This window comes from Bombus pascuorum, chromosome 5, assembly GCF_905332965.1.
Source record: "Bombus pascuorum chromosome 5, iyBomPasc1.1, whole genome shotgun sequence".
NCBI lineage: Eukaryota > Metazoa > Arthropoda > Insecta > Hymenoptera > Apidae > Bombus > Bombus pascuorum.
In genome coordinates, this window is record NC_083492.1 from 9,188,275 (window position 1) to 9,207,507 (window position 19,233).

A 19,233-nucleotide genomic window follows, 5' to 3' on the forward strand; every position below is an offset into this window, starting at 1 on the left:
CGGCCATAGCTCATAGTTCGACATTTACATATAAAGGATAAGACAGCGATGATTCCATGAATTATGGCAACGATTCCATAGAAATACCGTTTTGCAAAACAGCTGCATTACTTTTTACTGTTTGAAAAATTGACGTGGTATACTACTCATATAAATTCTGTGTATATTTTCTTATTCATAATCTGAAGTATACAACCACGAGGACAACCTTTCCGCGGAGTAAATATAATACCTAGATGAAATTACGTTTCAGAGATCGTGTATAACAAATCTGCCAACAACTGTGTTTTTTCAACGCATGTATACGACCGCTGAATACAGGATGTATCAGTGTTGATCGTGTTTTGCAACAACCTACCAAGTGAAATGAGGAAAACTTGTGCATATATATTTTTCGTTATTTCTTTGATTGCTTTTTAACCAGTTTAACAAGGATGACGAGTTGACTCGTCATTTAGATAGTTACCATTTGGACCCAATAATTCTTTTAATTGAAAATTCCTTATCCTCTTAATGGTGTTTTACTTTTAGTGAACATAAACTATTTATCGTCTATTTATATTTGCAAGGACTAACTGAAATTAATCTGTCTTTATCGAGCTTTTCAGGTTCTGTGACTGTGAAAATTAAATTTGATTAAAAAATGATCCCGTTAAGAAGGTTAATTGACTTTAGATTAAACATTTATAATACTTATATATATATATATATACATACAAGTATTATTATGTTTTATATTTGATTTGTTACAGTAAATCCTGTTTAATTCTGCTGCGACTTTCGAATCTTTAAAATTCTCATCTTACCCCATTTTAGCAAAGCTATTTCATATTTTTTAACGTTAGAAAAATACAAATAAGTGGAAAATTACCGGTACAACGCAAGAGTACCTATATCAAATTTTGACTATTTCCGCAAGTTATTTAATAGTTATTTTTGTTCTTGTTTATTCACAAAATAATTAACATTTATTAAAATACATTCAAAATAACTTATTTCTAGTGATATCCATTATTCAATAAAAAAGGTGATATTATTATCCTTGCTAATATACCTTGTATGATTTTAAGCGACTTTGAACTTGAAATTTATATCGTAACTCGTGTTGTGTTTTCTTGTTTCTTTTTAAATAAATCACACCTATAATAATGCATGCATTTACAAATATTTCTCAATTAGAATGTTAGCCATTAATTATTTCAAATGTCGTTAAACTTGGAATTTCAGATATCTATAACTTACAATTTCTATGCTACATCTTTCGCAATACATGTATGTATCTTATATTATACTTTTCATGATTCTATATTGATTTAAAAAAGTTCTGTTTATTTATCTTCTCTTTGTCACTCAGATTTATTCTCTATATAAATCTCATTATTTATCCTAACCTCCTTTCTACCCTAATAATCATAACCTCATATGATTCTTATCTCATTTAATACGTCAACTTGTACGTATATTAATTACACTTGAATAAATTGCGAGACAAATCAAATCAGGAAGCTAAACGTTCATTTGAAAGTCGCAAATACACGACGAATTCCAAATTTATAATTCTGTTTAATATTTACGCCAAGAATGAAATTATGTATGAAATATCGTAGCAAATTGTTCACCTATACGTACGTATTACAAAAAAGGGCTATATAGTTTATTTCAAGATTACCATTCATTATGTTAACTTCGCAGAAATCAAAATAATCAACTGCATAAAGTAAATAAGTTTTACAGTTTCATTATTCGACAAATTTTAATTACTTAAATAATTAGTGTACAACATCTCAAAGAAAAAATGACTTACTTCCAGAAATTTATTTGTCGTAAAAGTATCGCACACAAACCATCGTTTACTCCAAGATGAATTTTAAAAGCGACATTTGCGACGTCATCTTCCTTTTATACTTTTGAGATTATAAAGTTTATCTCGAATATCGACTAACAACAAATTCACACATAACTATCTAAACCACTAGTAAGATTATCTAACTTATTCACCTTATATGTGGATTAAGATGTCGCTATGGTTCCCGAAAATACGAAAAACGCGGCCGGAATTCAATTACAAATTCGACTTACGTATTCCCATGAAACACAATTGACACGTTTAAATGCTGATGTTCTTGTAGTTCTAGAATATTCATATCATTGGACAACGATGACGTTACCTTACATGATCTGCTATCAGTTCGCGACAAAACACAGATAGCCGATCGTAAAGTTTCAATGAAAACTCGCCTCATGCTCCTTGAGTAGGTATTTACTGACTGTACCATTCGTTTTGAATTACCGTTATCCGCGTTTGAATTCGGTGATCTACACAACGAGGATCAAGTGATCATGATAAATTTACGCTAAGTTATAGATCACGGACCGATCGAGTCACGAGATCTCGTGAACTGATTCGCCGGGACCTTTAAATTCGCTTTTATGAGCGTGTCACGTGGCGTTGTAGGTATATATCGGTGACGATTTCACGTTACACTTTCTGCATGTGGCAGGCCACTATTTTCGTTCGTATCCGATTTCTCGCATCAGCTTTTTCCATGGTTACTCCGATGGCGCGCACAGGCTTGGACTCAAGCGGAATACCGATACCCGATAACTTAAAATAAATGAGGTCGCCAGTGATAAATATTAAATAACTGTACATGTGCAGGCCACGGCTTGCACGCGTATACCTGTTCGCGATACCTTTGCTTTTGCTAACCCGATCAAGAAACGAGCAATGAGAGGATGATCGATAATAGCGAATGATCGTAAAGAGAAAGGACTCGATCGATCTGATGGTAACTATCCGTACTTTTATACGATCTCAACAAGGATAGATAGATAGAGAGAGAATAAAAAGTTCGCTTACGTGTTAACGGTGTTGGATCGTCGGTTCGTCCAATCGACAAGATTTTCTTTCCTTCTTCTTCTCGAGTTTCTTCCGATTTCTTCGCCGCTCCAGCGCTCTTACTCCTTTCCTCGCTTCTCTAATCGGCTGCGCGCGATCAGAGGTGTCCGAACCGAACGAAAATACGGAAAACGGAAAAGAGACGATTCTCTAGATTCGAATGCTCCTTGGCCACGGGGCAACACTTCTCCCTCGTTTGTATGTTTCCTTCCGTGGAGAAAGGCGTATTGTTCGTGTTCGAATTTTTCTTTCTCGTTTTCCTCTCTATCTTTTCCTTTTTGGTTCTTCAAGATCGAACCTCACCGCACGACGACCGCACGAGACCGCGGAGAACGAGCACGCGAAGAGTAAAATCGGTTTTGAAGACGAGAGCGTATGTGTAGCAGCGAGCAACGGCGAAATCAACGAGCTTCGAAAGCGTGGAAAAACGTAAATGAATCTTATAAAGTAGCTACATCCGAACGGTTCGGGGGTTCGGAGACAACTGAGCCTACCGGCGGACTTTGGAATCGGTGAGCGGTGTGTGTCGGTTCGCCGGACTCGCGAAGACTTCTCGAGTTCGAGGCTCCGAGAGTCGTGCTCGTTGTTTTCTTCTGTCTTTCTCCTTCTTTCTATATCTATATTTCTCTCTCTTTCTCTCTCTCTCTTTTGGTACACCAAGTGCACGGTACACGCGCGTTCTACCTTCGCGACGAGTTCGCTTCTGTTCCTCCTGTTTCTCCTTCTGCTCCTTTTGTTCCTTCGGCCCATGGCTTTTCTATATTACCAGCCGCGCCTCACCGCACGCGGACCCACCGCAAAACGCAAGCGCACGACCAAACCACGCACGCACGTGCGTGTCCCGCGACTTTGCTCGTGTACAACCCGATCTTAATGGTACGATGAAAATCGTCTTGTTTGCTCGTTGTCTGCCGTCTTCCGCTCGTTTGTCCGCAACAGATTCAATATTGATTCTTTTTTTCTTCGTAGTTTCTTGCCTCTTTTTAATACCTTTTTACGGAATTCTAGGGTTCTAATGAAGTATCAGTAGAAGTTGTGAATCTGACAGCCATACAAGAAGACTGGTAAGAGTAAGTACATAAATACTTATACTCAAAGCTTATACTAAAAATTATGAAAATGACACACGATGAAAGATGCATTACACACTTGGTGTCTTCGCAAGCTTAATGAACGTAATAATATTCCGTCTGTGTTATTGCATACTTGGGTATACAAGTAAATGTACACTTTACAAAATAATTAATGAGAAATAAATTATCCATCTGTGTACGTTTGAAGATTTTCCTAGCACGAATGTAGGAATTCAGTGATTTTTAAATATCTTTTATTAGATAAGTGTTAGGTTAACAGAGTTTCGTTACATCGTTTCACTGACAATTCGAACGAACTTAGAAAAATGAAATCGCAGAAAAAAGTTTCAGATAATCACTACGATCAATGCAAGAAATGAAACTAAGAAGGAACAACGTCCATTTAATATATTCAAATAGACAGGTCTGAATCTACTGAAAACGAATAAAGAATTAGATATGTATGAAAAATACATTCGCACGTATAGCACGGTTTGTTGTATGACGATTTGTGGTTTGTGAATATTAATGACACGGAGAATTATTGATCGCGCTCAACTATCGAGAACTAATTGAGTAGTTTTGTTTAATAAAACTAGCTTTTTTTGATTAATCTGTTAACGTAAACAAATCTTACTTCGGCTTATCAGCGCGAAATGATTTAATTTTTTTCCATAATAAACAATTAACAGTAAAAATGGGAGTGATGTTCCTTTTATAATATATGTATGTATATGTATAATAGTATGTTTTGAATTAAAAATGTGACATTAAAATCTTCTAAAATAAATTTTCAGGAAGTCGGATTTCCCTCATTAGGATTAAATTATTAACTCGAATAATGGTCATATAATTGGAATAAACATAAAGTTCATTGTTATCCGTTTATGGTTACCGAATCATTGGTGTATTATAAACGGTGTATTGCGTTATAGTAAGTCACTTAGCACATACATCTGAATGCATTAAAGATCGCAGGCGGTAGGTCACAATACGGTTTTAATACGATTCCTTTGTCGTTTCTGAATCAGTATGGTCGGTATATATCAAGAATATAACAAAGACTTGAGTAACCGTAAAGAAGTTCCAAATTATCTAACCCCAAGAAATCATTCGAAGAATTTTATGGCTTTCGATCTGGAAAATCCTGTTATGGGACAACTTTCTCAAGAAATGACCTTCTAGTTTCTTAACAGCCAAAAAACCTTTCTTCCTGTTCGTGATAAATAAACACCATGATAGGTTGTTCTCTCAACGATCTCCTGCTGATCTGAAAAAAAGACACAATTACGAATGATCAAAGACATTCGTTTTTATCACGTGATGCAATAAGGATGTTGTCCAGATACGCATAATAAAATCTCAAGCCCGTATGTAAAGTCGCATCCTTGGTATATCCCTGGGGGACCCTCGGATGCCATCAGTGTTTTTCCATTACACAATCATTAACAGAACCTATCGACACTAGAATTCTCGTCTAGTGTACAGGTGCTCTGGGGATACCTTGAAAATGACCACTCCTCTATTAGATACTTTTTGTAAGAAAAAACGATGAAACGTAAAACAAACCAGCGATATTCGTCGATTTGAATGATAATGAATATCAATAGAATTCGCCTGAAATCAAGCAAACAGCTGAAATAATATTGCGAAATTAGTTTATTATTCGATACATTGATGTAATATTTTGTCGTGTGGAATAGAAATTTGTCTGAAATTTTCACCAAGTAGGCCATGGCTTTATGGGCCGATTTGTAGATTATGACATCAATACTTTTTACGTAACATCGGTGGACGCCAAATACCTTAGTTGGGTTAATATTCAGGATGCACCACTGAACCGATCGGCTGACCAGATTATTCACGTCCAAAGCCATTTACACGTTACAGCTATCTCGTAAAAGGAATAAAGAATATTAGGACAAACAGGTAGCTGAAGGTTTCCATTGTTCCATTGTACATAAGATTTTATTTATACGTAAACACATGTTTATGTGCAAAGAAAATCTTTTTTTTCGATCCTGAAGCTAGTTTATTGTTTAGGAAGATTTCTACAATAATACATTAAAAATGAAATTTTTAGTATTTTTGTAAAATTTAAGTTGTAATATGTGACATTTATTTTATATTAAATTTTTATTGTTTTGTAATAAATTATAAATAAAAGTAATGAAAGGTATTAAAAATCGGAACACGTGTAATAAGATATTCTTTATTCTATAAATGTATCCTTTGCATATATTAAATAGTAAACAATGCTTAAGTCTGTCATGTTTTTAATATCTCACAGACTAGTTCAGCATATCAAGCAACTTTTTATATACTAGCTCAACAACGTTTGTAGCCCACAGAAAGTCTATGTGATTAAACTTCGCGAATGGCACTTTATAAATAATTGGTTTCTCTGGTAATTCCTTACTTAATCTCATCACATCCTAAATCGGAAAATGTAAAATTATAACAAAAAAATATCAGTATTTAAATATCTATATCCTATTAAAATTTATGAAATACATACAACAGGACTAGATAACCAATCGTTATCACTGAAAAACAATGTGATTGGCATTGTAATTTTTGATAAATTGTATTTAGGTGGTTCGCTGCTCTTATAAATCTCCATATTTCGCTTTGCACCATAGTCATATTGTTTGAATTCTCCAGATTCTATTCCTTGGCCATAATGAACCACGGTTTTCGAAGACGTACCAGCTGGTGTATGGTTCAAAATCACAGGCAACAGCGTCTGTAACGATCCGAGATTTGCATAAATAATCAAAAATTAGTGTAGCAAATTTCTACATAAGTCATTGTATACTCACATAATTAAATTGCGCTTTGTCGAACCCAGTAAAAATAAACAGCGAATTAGCACAAATTTTTTCCTCCCAGGATCCGAAGGTACATAAATATTTTGATAGGAATTTTAAAACGTTATTTTGCGGTAACAACTCACCTTCTCCCAATAGAGAGAAAATTATCTAAAAATCAATATAAAAATATTACAATGAAAATTTAGACGTTGCGTTGAGAATATCATTGGAGTTATTTATTTACTAATTATTTATTATCCTTTTTACCTTATTATATGTAAGCGGAGCTATATATCGTAAAGGACTTTTTACGTGTTTCATAAATGCTACTGGAGCAAGACTGTACGTTGATTGCAACAGTCTTGCTATTTGCGGCCGTTCGCTAGCCATCACATAGAAACATGTTGTACCCATTGAGAATCCAATATACGCTCTCAAAAAATCTTCCTTCAGTTCTACGATGTAAGTGATCATTGCCGGTAGATCGTAGATACCTGACTCATGCCAACTAAAAAATTTGTTACTATTAATGTAATAATTATCGTTATCAATCATTTCTTTTTTACGAGTACCTGAAGTCCCAAAACTTTAAATCTTTGTGAGATAAGGAGACATGCGCTCTTGAATATGTATTACCACGAAAATTTCCGAGCCATACATCATAGTCGCGATCAGCTAATAAATAAGCTACAATAAAGAAGAAATATTATTATATGATATAAAAATCAATTAGTATTTGTAAACCAAAAAACAATTTGTGTTTTTGTACCGAGAGATTTCCCTTTTCCAGATATAACCCAATCTGCAGAACTACCTAACAGACCATGTTGCAAGAAAATCGCGGGAGATCCAGGTTTCCCTGGAATCCGATGCATCGTCAATAGATAACCATCTTCCGTTAACGTTACATGTGCTTCGGCTGGATAACCGTCTTTTCTTATCATCTGCAGCTAAAATAAACTATTCAAATTAATAATGAATAATCATTATTCACTAACTACAAAAATATAAAATACCACAATGGACAAAGGAAAATTATATTATGCATATTATACTATTATCTACATCTTAAACAGTTAAAATTATCTTTAAAAAATCTATCCAGAATCGTAAAAATCTACGCACAAATCGAATTATAATGCATTTGAAAATATTAATTATTATACTATAACGTGCTTAATTGTTTCAATAACAACGACAACAATTTTTTTAGAAGAAGAGAGAGAATCGTATTTTACTTAAAAAGAATAATATTCTTAATTATGTATGTATATAGATATTTATATGTTGAAATTGTGTTATATCATAAAAAAATTTGACTACCATTGCATTTTATTTCACCATGCATTAAGCATGTTAATGTGATAAGTATATTCCAAATAGTTAATTAACAGTAAATAAACATACAAGTTCGTGTACTAATTAGGAAACATAACATGTTTTGCAATTTACAGTTTTAAAAAATGAATATGTGTAATAGGTAGTACAGAAACTTTTCAATTTAAACCACTTTACTGTAAACTATTTTTCAATTATAATAATTACGAATGTTTGTAAAAAGGTATTTAAAAAGTACACAAAAAGTAAACATGCTTTTAGATAGTAGGTGTATTTTCTCGAACACTTTACATATAATTGGTTATTATTTACACTGGTAAATAAGTTAAGTAAGTATGCTACTCCGTAATCAAACAATAAACGATGCAAGTATCTTTTATTTCTGTAATCAATTTTTCTTATCTTTAATAGCGATAAAATTAATAAAATGAAGAATGTAATTCTACTTACTGTATTAAGTTCCTCATCTGGGTTGGGATCTTCATTACGATGAAATAATTTTCCATTAAAATTTGATAAAATCACAGAAGAGAAAGCACATAGCGATAAAAATATGACAATCTGAGCTTTCATTCTAAGAATGTTGGAAAACAGCGAAACAAACACTTTATTTGAAATGTTTAACAGTAAAGAAACAAAAGAAAAAGCTCCATATAAAACACTTTACTTGAAATATTTAATAACAAAGATGTGGTGATACTGCCGCTCAAGTTACTCTCCGTAAGATGAAGTATATGTACATATTTGTTATCCTCTTTCGCGTCAATCTTTATCACTATGAATAAGTTTCAGGCATTGTACGTTAATCACAGTTTATGATTCACGGTCCATTTCAATGTTGAAAAATTAATTCATTAATTTGTTTTAAATTATACTAAAATTCAATGCTTCTCCGTTGTTCGTAAGATCTGAAAGCTTACGATATAAGTAAAATTTTCATATTTTGTCTTCTATATAGTATATCTACCGTACTTCGCGAGTAGAGAGAAAAATAATTACATGCATACATCTAGTTATCTGAAATATGTCATACATCACACATTACATTTTATCACTTTAGATAATTTATTCACTTTCGAAATAAATTTTTTATGTGAAAATCAAAAGTCTCTCTAATATTTATTTACTTATTGTTTATATCTTTGTTTACTATTTTTAATTTTGATAATTTATTCGCTATCTCTAATTTCTACAATACAAATATTTTATATAAGTATATATTTGATATACATTTTTTTGATACAAAAAAATGTACAAATCAAACCATAATATTGTTTTAAATCATTCTTCCATTTTTGATATAAGGTTCAAAAATACAATTGAATCTCATAGTAATGATCAGAATTCACGAATCATAGATAATATTTGCAGGTAATATTTATTTTCATTACTTATTAGAAAAACAAAATTATGATTAATGATAGATAGAAAATATATATTTTAAGAACATGATTATGTTTATGTTTGAGGTTATGTTTATGAAAATTTTAAATACATTGTATTATAATGTCTCTTGTTTTCTAATACACTAGTCTTTAAGGAATCAGAACAAATGTATGTCAAACACTTATTTTAACACTGTTAATTGTTTAAATAGTGAATAAATTCATATTAATAATTATATTACTATATGTATCATGGAATAAAACTGTGATATTCATATGTGCTTGTCGATATAGGATATTCACTTTATTACTTTTTTATTGATATAACAGATTTTAAGAACGTTATTTAAGGTTTGTAAATGAAATATTGATTTAAAACAAAAGCATTAAAATAAATGTTTCATAGAATACTATATACTTCCAAGTAAGTATATGTATGTTTTAAACGTTTTCTTAAAGCCGGCAAATTATTTTGTCATAATTTTATTTCGTTTGATCAACACATTTAATTGTTCAAAGAAGACCTATAAATATAATACTTCTATAAAGATAGTCTAAATTATATTACTCCCAATGTATTACGCATACGTTTATTTCAAACTACTCAATGTGAATGTCAAATAAGAACCGCATAACCTTAAAAAGCTATAAACATATGATCTTACTTCTGATAGAAAAAACCGGTAATCTGAAAATTCTGATTTTTTAAAAAGTTGTGTTGGCTAGTAGCAGACTTAAAAAAGATATCGGGTATTTTTTTGCCTATTTTCGGTGTTTCACGATGAAAACACTCTTCGAATGGAGATAGATGATACCCTATTGCCCTGTGTATCTTTAAAACTGTAGTAGATAAAAAAAAGTGGTTATAATAACAATTAAATGTTTTTTATACTTTATAAGACGATGCTATTAACGCAATAAAACATTTCTGTTTATATAAATATAACAATGATATCTGACATTCAAACATAAATAATCCAATGCACAGATCTTGCAAATTTCTTGCTTTGATATAGCTTTTCATGTGTACTTATAAATACAATGATGTTTCGGAATTTTATATCATATACAGCACTCATAGATTCGTTCACATTATCCAATAATATAAAACATTTTTAATATATTCATTTGCATTTATTCTACATAATTTTCGATGTGACAGAAGATTTTAAATTTTTCACAATAACGGTGGTAGTGGATTTTTTATTTAAACAGCAAATTTTTATTATTCTAATAGCATCATCTTATAAAGCACAAAAAAACATTCAATTTTTATTCTAACCATTTTTTTTATATCTATTATACTCTTGAAGATGTACTGGGAAATAGAGTAATATCTACTTTCATTCAAGGGGTGTTTTTATACTAAAAACCCGAAAATTAATAAAAAAGGAAGATCAAAATTTTTTGGTTACCAAAGTTCCCTTGTGAATATTGTATTTGAAATTGTCTTTCATTTGCATTTCAGCTGATAAAAATGAATGAAGTAACTTTACCACCCTCACCAAATTGGTATTTAAGTAATATTCTTGCTTGTTCTTTTAATGGTACTATAGCATGGGGTGCTAGAAATATAATTGTTATTGGTAAACTTAATGAAAATGATAAAATATTACAATACTCTATTATTAAGCATTGTCACAAATCCAAGGTGACATGTCTTGCATTTACTCCTCAGTTTGAAGAAGTAAATGCTAATTTAATAGCTTCCACAGGAGATGATAACGCAATTAAAATATGGAATTCAGAAACATTATCTGTAACTTATACTTATCTTTTAGAAAATGTAATGTAAAAATTTTTCTACATTAATATACATATATGATAAATTTATAATGATATTATATTTAAAATATTTTTTAATTTCAGGATAAACAAGCAATAGGCGTAGAATGGTCCTATAAAAATCCTTATGTTATATATGCAGCAACTTCTGATGGTTATGTATTATCATGGAATGCCTATTTTAATACTGTTTCTTCAATTTCATTAGGAAAAGTGATACCTACTTATATTTCTTCTTGTCCTCATGATCCACATCTTGTAGCCGTAGGCTCAAAGAGTGGCTTAGTTTATATTGTTAATTTTCAAGATAAAGGGAAAGTAGTTTACAAACTTAGAGGACATGATACTGAAATAGTTAGCTTATCATGGTGTCCTTCAGAAAATAATGTCCTAAGAGGAAATTTAAATAAAGATTTACTGTTAGCTTCAGGAGGGAAAGATAGGTAATTTAAAAAAAATATATAATAAGTGCTTTTAACTATAGTTTTAATGTATTCATTTTAAACTTGCAATGTGTAGATCAATTTTTATTTGGAAAGCTGGTGGAGATGGACGTTATGAAATTGTCATTTCATTGCCTTCAGCACCTCTTGATTCTCAGCAGCATAGAAGTAAATTAAATGCTTCTGTAGGTAATTGGGTAGTAGTTCACTGGGTAGAACCTGGACTATTGCTTGCAAGTTCATGTTGGGGTGAATTAATCTCTTGGGATTTATCAACAATGGTAAAAGGGAAACATAGCGTCAAAGTAATACATGCACATCACGGCAGAGGTTTATTTTGTATTGCGCATGTACCAAATACCCAAGACATTTCAGAAGAAAATTGGAGAACAAAACAAAGGTTTTTATAGATATATAATTTATGATTAAATATGATTATGAAGCAATTATAAATTTTTGATTGTAGACATACAATTTGGACTATGGCACAAGATCGAAGAATTATTTGTTGTAGAATAAAAGAAAATAATGTTGAAATAGATTATGATATATTTACACAAAGTGGATTTGTTTATTGCATGGCTGCTTGCCCATTAGACACTTCACATATTGCATTTGGTGTTGGAGATGCAATGTTACGATTATGGAATTTATCAGCAGCACATGATACTACTTTTGATATAACTGTTTTATGGCAAAAAATTAAGGGAAAAATTCGTGCGGTAAGACCTATATAATAGTTTCAAAAAGTCTTTTTTTAATACATTTTCTAGATTATACTTTCTAGAAAATTGGAATTTACATAATTAATAGATAGCATGGCATCCTGAAAAAGAAAATTTATTGGCTTATGCAACTGATGAAGGTCGAATTGGTGTATTTAATACAAATGGAAATAAATCACCTACATTGTACAGACAATATCATAGAAGTGTAATATATACTATTGGCTGGGGTCCAAGTCCAAAAAATAAATATGTTTTATACTCTTGTGGAGAGGGAGAGCTTGTGTATTATGACTCAGAAAAAGTTGCAAATGAAGGTAGTATTTTTTATTTTTTAATTAATAAATGATTGCAACATTATTATATCATATTTACTATAAAGCTATAATTTCTCTCAACTAGAACCAACATCTGTATTGAAAAAAGAATGTACAGAATTTTCTTGGAAGCCAGATTTTTCTTGTTTGGCAGTAGGATTTGAAAATGGGTATGTTTTTAAATATGTTGTGTGAATTCCATGAAAATAAAAATTTTTTTGTTTTTAGAACAATTTCATTTCTTAATCAAAAATTTGAAACACGTGGATGTGCTAAGTTTGCTACAGAAATGGTGCATTGCTTAGTCTGGCATCCTGAGAGTACAGCAACAGACTTGACATTTTCTCAGCTAAAAAATTATTTAGCTGTTGCTTTTGAGTCATGTACTATACTTATTTTCGATTTATCTAATTTTATAGATCATTTTGAAAAAATGGAAGATTCAACTAATAATGAAAATTTAAAGGAAAAATGTAATATTTATAAAGTGCATGAAATTGTAGCTTCTTTAACTGGACATGTACAAAATGTTGTCTGTTTAGCATGGAGTCCACATGTAAGTGGACATCTAATATCTGGTAGTTACGATGGAACAGCACAGGTATTACAAATTATGTATATAACTATATAGATATCACCTTAGACACAAAGTAATAATATATTTAGGTATAATAAACATTTTTTGTAAAGATAAGTATTTACATACGAGTACTATTGGTTTTTAGATATGGAATGTTAGAACACAAGAATTAATAGCTACATATACAGGACACAATGGTCCAGTATTGTGTTGCATGTGGAGTCCATTAGATCCTGATTTTATTATAACAGGCTCTGCAGATTCTACGGTACGAATATGGAGAGTTGCTTATAATTTGCCACAAATGAAAGTATATAAAAAATTGCCAAAAAAAGCTAAAAAGAAACAAACTGAAACAAATAAAACTGTTGATACTATTGAAAATAGTTTACTAGAATTAACTAATGCTACATCAGAATGTTATATTTCAGGTATTTCTCAAACTGTACAAAGTATAACAATAATATTGATAAAGGCAATACAAAAAATATGTTATTATAATACAAATAACAAATATTTATCAATTTTTTCAGAGTCAAAGACAATGATGATAACAGAAACAAAAAATAAAAAAGGACGGCCATATTTTTCAAAATGTCCTAATACAGCATCTCAAAAAACACTTTTATTTCATTCTCTTTTAAATATCGTAAAAAATATGAAAAGTGAAAATTTTAATATGGAAGACGTTCAGAAAGATGCTTCGTATCATATAGTACCAATATTATTTTCATCGCAAGAAAATTTTATATCTTATTTAACTAGTGAAAGTAAGTTATTTATTATTGATACAAAATGCAAGCTACCTATATATATTATATTTGCTTTATCTTTTATTCCTATATAGAATCTGCTCATATTGAGAGAAATAACTATGATGTAATCACAGAAATGGATGTATGGTATGATAATCTCAAACAAAATTTGGAAGAAGCTGCTAAAGAGAAACGTCTCAATGACTTTCTTGTTTCACTTTCAGCTAGTCTGTCCATCAAGTATTTTTTCTTATTTATCTATTTTATAAAATGCAATTAAAGTCGTCGTAAAAATAATCTAGCAATAATGTATTGCAGAATATGGAAAGATATGTGTGAACTATATGCATATCAATTAGTAACTGAAGGCAATCCTTGTAAAGCAGTATCGTATTTACTTTGTATACATAAAACCTACAAAGCTATAGAAGTATTTCAGGCTGCAAATTTGTACAAAGAAGCATATGTTCTTGCAAGATGTAGACTTGAATCTGATGATCCAGTACTAACAGAAATATTAAAAGAATGGGCAAAATATAGTGTAAATTCAGGCAATTTCGAGCAAGCAGCATGCATGTAAGTTATATTAATTATATATATATTTTTTAATGTAAATTATATTTTTATTTAAAAATTTTAATTATGTAATATATAATTTTATTTTCAGTCATATTAAATTAGGAGAATTTTCTGATACAGTAAAATACCTTGCACGCCGTAAAGATGCAGCTACGTTAATAACGGCAGCTGAAATTGCTTTTCTATGTAATGATGAAGTATCAAGTAAATCTTTAGCTGAGCAAGCAATAATTACAACTTTGACAAATTCAGAGTATGATTTTGCACGAAATATAATAGAAAAGTTTCCATATCTCAAGGTACATTTACATATATGTTTTGTGTTTAGGTTTTTTCCTTATTTTAAATAATTATTATCTTATGAAAAATGTTTGTTTTTATTTTAGTATCAAGAAATATATTTGTTAACTTATGAAGAACTTAAAAAAGTTATTAACGGAAATGTAACTCTTGATTTGATTCAAACATGGATAGACGGAAAATCAAATTATGGTTTATTACAAACTTTAGAGACAGTTTGCGGTGATTGTAATTCTTATTATACTGACTTGTGTCAAAATAGTTTTTGCAATATTTCAGACAAGGAGAAAATGGTAAGATTCACGTGATCTAGTTTTTAACATTGTAAAGAATTGGATTATTACGTTTAATAATTCCTAATTTCAGTTATGGTTAACAATTGGTCATGAGGTTGCATTAGCAACAGCCTCTATTGAAAAAGAACAGAAATTAAAGCATATTGTTACTGCATTACATACAATCACTCAATTTGAACTACTACATCAAAAAGATTTAAAACATCTACAGAGTTTTTTAATTGAAATTATCATAAAACTAGATATTAAAAGTCCAATGGATGAAACAAGTATTTATACAAAAACTGATTATTCTGTATCAATTAGTTTACGAGCTTATTTATGTTATGCTCTTCTAAATTGGTTTGTATATAATATAAACGAAGAATCTATTAATAATAATATACAAAATTACATCAATTTGATTGAACATTTACTTGAAGACGCACTAAATAAACAAGCAATAAGTTACTGGACAGTAACAAATGAAATTAGCAAATTGGAAAATCAATTAGCTTCTGCAAAATGTAAGTTACAGAAATATTGCTTAAACAAAAAATTGTTTATTAATTATTAATAATAGATATAAAAGATAAAAAAACTAACACTGATTCATTATTAGGTAAATGTTTGTTTGTTTTTAGGTAAAATGCAAGAAGAAATTAAAACTGATCAAGATATAGAATCTTTCATGGAAAAACTAAATACATTAAAGAAACAGAAGAATCAGATCCTCAATGATTTAGTTTATATCCCAAATCCTGTTATGGTATATGGCAAAGCAAATGAACTATGCAGCAAATTGTGTGATGAAACTATAAAAAATAAGTGTTTAGAAAGTATTTCCAAAATGTGGTTAGATGCTACTACATAAATAAACATGTACTTGATTTTTTTGATATATTTTTTTGATAAATACTACATTAGATACTAATGATAATCATCAATCTTGGATCTCCTACTTTATTATTTTTATCATCCAATTATTTTTTTATATTTTTTATTTATTAACCCATTTGCGTCATGGTCTTACTTAAGGGACCATTTGAAGGTATCAGCGGCGTTCAACTGACGACTGGTCCCCATTACCGCGCGCGATCGGTCGTAGGTGCAGTAAATGACATCCGAATTGTTCATGGAGTTTATCAAAAATTTAATATTCCAAACGATTGTTAGACAATGTTACCTCGCAAACATCGTATCTTACATTCTTTGTAACAGAGAAAAAAAGTAAAAATTATTTATTTAAAAAAAAAATTAGATTAAAATGGAAATGAAATAATATTATTTCTCGTGGAATTCTTTAAAATGATCAATACATAATGGTACATCACAAATATGGCATTTAAAGACCGTTCCTCTTCGAGTACGTTTAGATAAGCATGCGACGCATCGCTTTAATGTTCTGCTTCCCTTTGTTGGAGTTGGAAATATCCGAATAGGAAAATGCCTGACAGTATATCGCGTTATCGAATCATTAGATGCCTCACTTACTTTTATATTTGGTAAATATTGGCCACTAATTTCTTCGACTAATTGTTATTTAAAAATATAAAAAGCTCGATCCTTTTTATGAAATTTAAAAATTACATAACTGTTTAGTAACATCATATCTATAAGGTAAAAAATGTTTTTTTATAGGCTTTTTTACATCTTCGCATAGTATGAAATTTACTTAACATTTGATCGCCAACATCAACTCCACCCATATTCTGATTATAATCAATTACTACTGTTGGTTTTACACATTTTTGTCCGATATATCGGTTTGTTTGCTCCGTCTCAGCAAATTCTAAGCATCTAATTCTATTCATAGTTGTTAGTGAAACGACATCTTTTTTATCTTTCTATTTTATCACCGCCATATCTCTTGTAGAATATTGCGTAATAATCCGCGCTTGGTGATAGAAGACAGCCGCAGTGCGCGGATTAATTTGCGCTTGGATGCAAATGAGTTAATGTATTGCACGTCTTATAGAATATTTAATATAACACATTACAACATAATTCTATGAAATATAATTTATTTAAGTGAATGTTGGTAAATTAGGTAATATGACTTTTTATTTATAAAAATTGTTTATAATTACAGAACATTTTTTTATCAGTAAAGAAGTCGGTTTTTTGTATTAAAATATTTTTCTTTTTAATTTGAAGTTATTTTCCAAAAACGAATTTCTCTGTCACTTGTCGCGCAGACATACGGTAATTTATAATGGCACGTTATTCCACCTATTAATTTAACTTGCCCACAAATTATTTCTTGTTCAGTTTTTATATTTGTAACCTTTAATAAATTATCTGGTCTGCCTATACTTGCTACAAAATTTTCATAGCCAAGGAAGAACTTTACTTTTAAACCTCCTTCAATGTGAAGAGGTTTTGATTCTAAAGGCGGACTGAAAGTAACAAAAATTATAACAAAATATATTACAATTATTATTTTGTTCATTGGTTAATTTTTAAATTTATTTTGCAGTGCATTACCTAGGTTTGGATATATCCCATAAAATTAGCTTTCCAGCTGCTATAGCTGCAACTTTTAATGGGTTGGGTCCCCAGTCAATAGACATTAAGGGAACAATATCTGTATCTAAAGACATAATTGCTTGCTGACTGCGTACATCATACATATGAATCAATCCACTTTTTTCACCAACAAGGAGCTTGCCAGATTTTTCAAGATGAAAACTCACACTCATTCCTGGAGATGTTAAGTAAAATGTAGATATACATTTTTCATCTTCTTTTACAGCCCAAAGTTTACAAGTGTGATCATCAGACACAGAAGCCAATAATTCACCTTCGGTTTCATAACAAATTGAATTTATATAATCCTTGTGTCCTTCCATCTTGTATTAAAAGAAATGTCAATAAATTGATTCATAAAGAATAAGTTGCATATATTATAATTCTTTAATCTCACCTGGCATACAGTATTTTCATTCAGATCACTGCTATATAATCTTATTTTAAAATCTGCTCCAGCAACACAGAACATTAAAACTTTAGGTACAACACTCAAGGAGGTTTCTGGACTCCAAGCAATAGCATGTGGTCTAGTATCATGACAAAATGTTCTAAAAGGTTTATAAGCAATATCTTCCACTGTTTCATCCTCATCCTTATTATACAATAATAATAATAATAGTTATTATTTATTTAAAAATAATATTTTTCTTATAATCTTATTATATTCCATAACTGTTATTTTTTGCAGTAATTAACGTTTTCATAGAACTAAAACATATATTCTGAACATCTATGACCGTTTTTCAGAGATAACAAGTAAAATTTCACTATACTATTTTATTTTCTCATTTATATATTTTTATATCCAATTAGAAGGTAAGTTGTAGATTATCTTTTTTAATTTTTTGTCATAAAAAATAATTTTCATAAAATATCAAACAGGTATATTATGTAAATTTTGTAAATTGAAATACCCAATAATATACGTATGATGAAACTCAATGACTTTACCTGAAATTTAATAGTACCGATGACAATTTCTTCAGCTAAAGCGACACAAATTAGATGTTGAGACCATTCGTAAGGAGATAACTCAACGCAATATATCTGTTTAGAAAAATGCAACTGATATGTAGGTGGTGTAGTTAAAGCTTCATCCATCGTGTATTCGTATTCGTATTATTCCCTTCAATATAAGAGATGAGCTCGTGTTATGATCAACAAGAAATCACCGGCATAACCTATAAAACTTTCTCGCTGGATTGTATTAATTCGGAGATTGCAACGAAGAAAATATCAACAAATATATATGAAAGGTAAATGATCATAACGAATTTCTTTTTTGGTTCATTAATATTTTTATACTATTGTTATGGTATATAACATTCCATTGTAATCGGAATTGCAATTCATATAAACATAAAAAACATGCACGCGCGCTACAAGATGAGGTTAGGTCGAATTTAAACTATCTAGAGGGCAGTACGTATTATA

At 30.3% G+C, this 19,233-nt stretch overlaps 4 protein-coding genes and 1 long non-coding RNA gene across 11 annotated transcripts in view; 2 read left to right on the plus strand and 3 right to left on the minus strand.

Moving 5' to 3' along the window:
• LOC132907249 (UNC93-like protein) overlaps positions 1-3,574 on the minus strand; it is a 55,068-nt gene extending 51,494 nt beyond the window's left edge. The window contains exon 1 of one of the 3 annotated variants that reach the window (XM_060960157.1): positions 2,861-3,574. The gene's annotated coding sequence lies outside the window, so the exon portion shown is untranslated. Of the gene's footprint in view, positions 1-1,804; positions 2,011-2,168; positions 2,321-2,860 lie in introns of those variants that run through there. The other 2 variants (XM_060960160.1, XM_060960158.1) reach the window with 2 other exon arrangements.
• Positions 3,575-6,170: 2,596 nt separating this feature from the next.
• On the minus strand, positions 6,171-9,799 carry LOC132907256 (lipase 1-like). Of its 5 annotated transcripts, none has more exons than XM_060960183.1 (9): positions 9,619-9,799; positions 9,164-9,312; positions 8,574-9,031; positions 7,555-7,735; positions 7,358-7,472; positions 7,053-7,293; positions 6,795-6,953; positions 6,491-6,718; positions 6,171-6,407 (listed from the first exon to the last, which is right to left on the minus strand). In XM_060960183.1, the coding sequence occupies exons 3-9, from the start codon at positions 8,694-8,696 to the stop codon at positions 6,264-6,266; spliced, it is 1,191 nt and encodes a 396-aa protein (XP_060816166.1). In that variant the 5' UTR covers positions 8,697-9,031; positions 9,164-9,312; positions 9,619-9,799; the 3' UTR covers positions 6,171-6,263. The 5 variants fall into 5 exon arrangements, with proteins under 5 accessions (XP_060816166.1, XP_060816165.1, XP_060816163.1 ...); XM_060960182.1 differs by having other exon boundaries at positions 9,131-9,312; XM_060960180.1 differs by having other exon boundaries at positions 9,123-9,312.
• On the plus strand, positions 9,383-16,166 carry LOC132907232 (gem-associated protein 5). The gene is made up of 16 exons (XM_060960118.1): positions 9,383-9,494; positions 10,977-11,294; positions 11,378-11,736; positions 11,813-12,136; positions 12,203-12,458; positions 12,550-12,778; positions 12,864-12,948; positions 13,007-13,379; positions 13,504-13,789; positions 13,892-14,128; positions 14,206-14,353; positions 14,432-14,689; positions 14,781-14,991; positions 15,079-15,285; positions 15,359-15,794; positions 15,912-16,166. Exons 2-16 carry the CDS (start codon positions 10,986-10,988, stop codon positions 16,139-16,141), a joined length of 3,948 nt encoding a protein of 1,315 aa, XP_060816101.1. The 5' UTR covers positions 9,383-9,494; positions 10,977-10,985; the 3' UTR covers positions 16,142-16,166.
• Positions 16,167-16,311: 145 nt separating this feature from the next.
• On the plus strand, positions 16,312-18,163 carry LOC132907270 (uncharacterized). Its single transcript, XR_009658133.1, has 2 exons — positions 16,312-16,772; positions 17,747-18,163. It is a non-coding gene; the product is annotated as an uncharacterized LOC132907270 (long non-coding RNA).
• LOC132907259 (nucleoporin Nup37) lies at positions 17,314-19,233 on the minus strand. Its single transcript, XM_060960187.1, has 4 exons — positions 18,751-19,233; positions 18,194-18,391; positions 17,755-18,119; positions 17,314-17,666 (listed from the first exon to the last, which is right to left on the minus strand). The coding sequence occupies exons 1-4, from the start codon at positions 18,898-18,900 to the stop codon at positions 17,414-17,416; spliced, it is 966 nt and encodes a 321-aa protein (XP_060816170.1). The 5' UTR covers positions 18,901-19,233; the 3' UTR covers positions 17,314-17,413.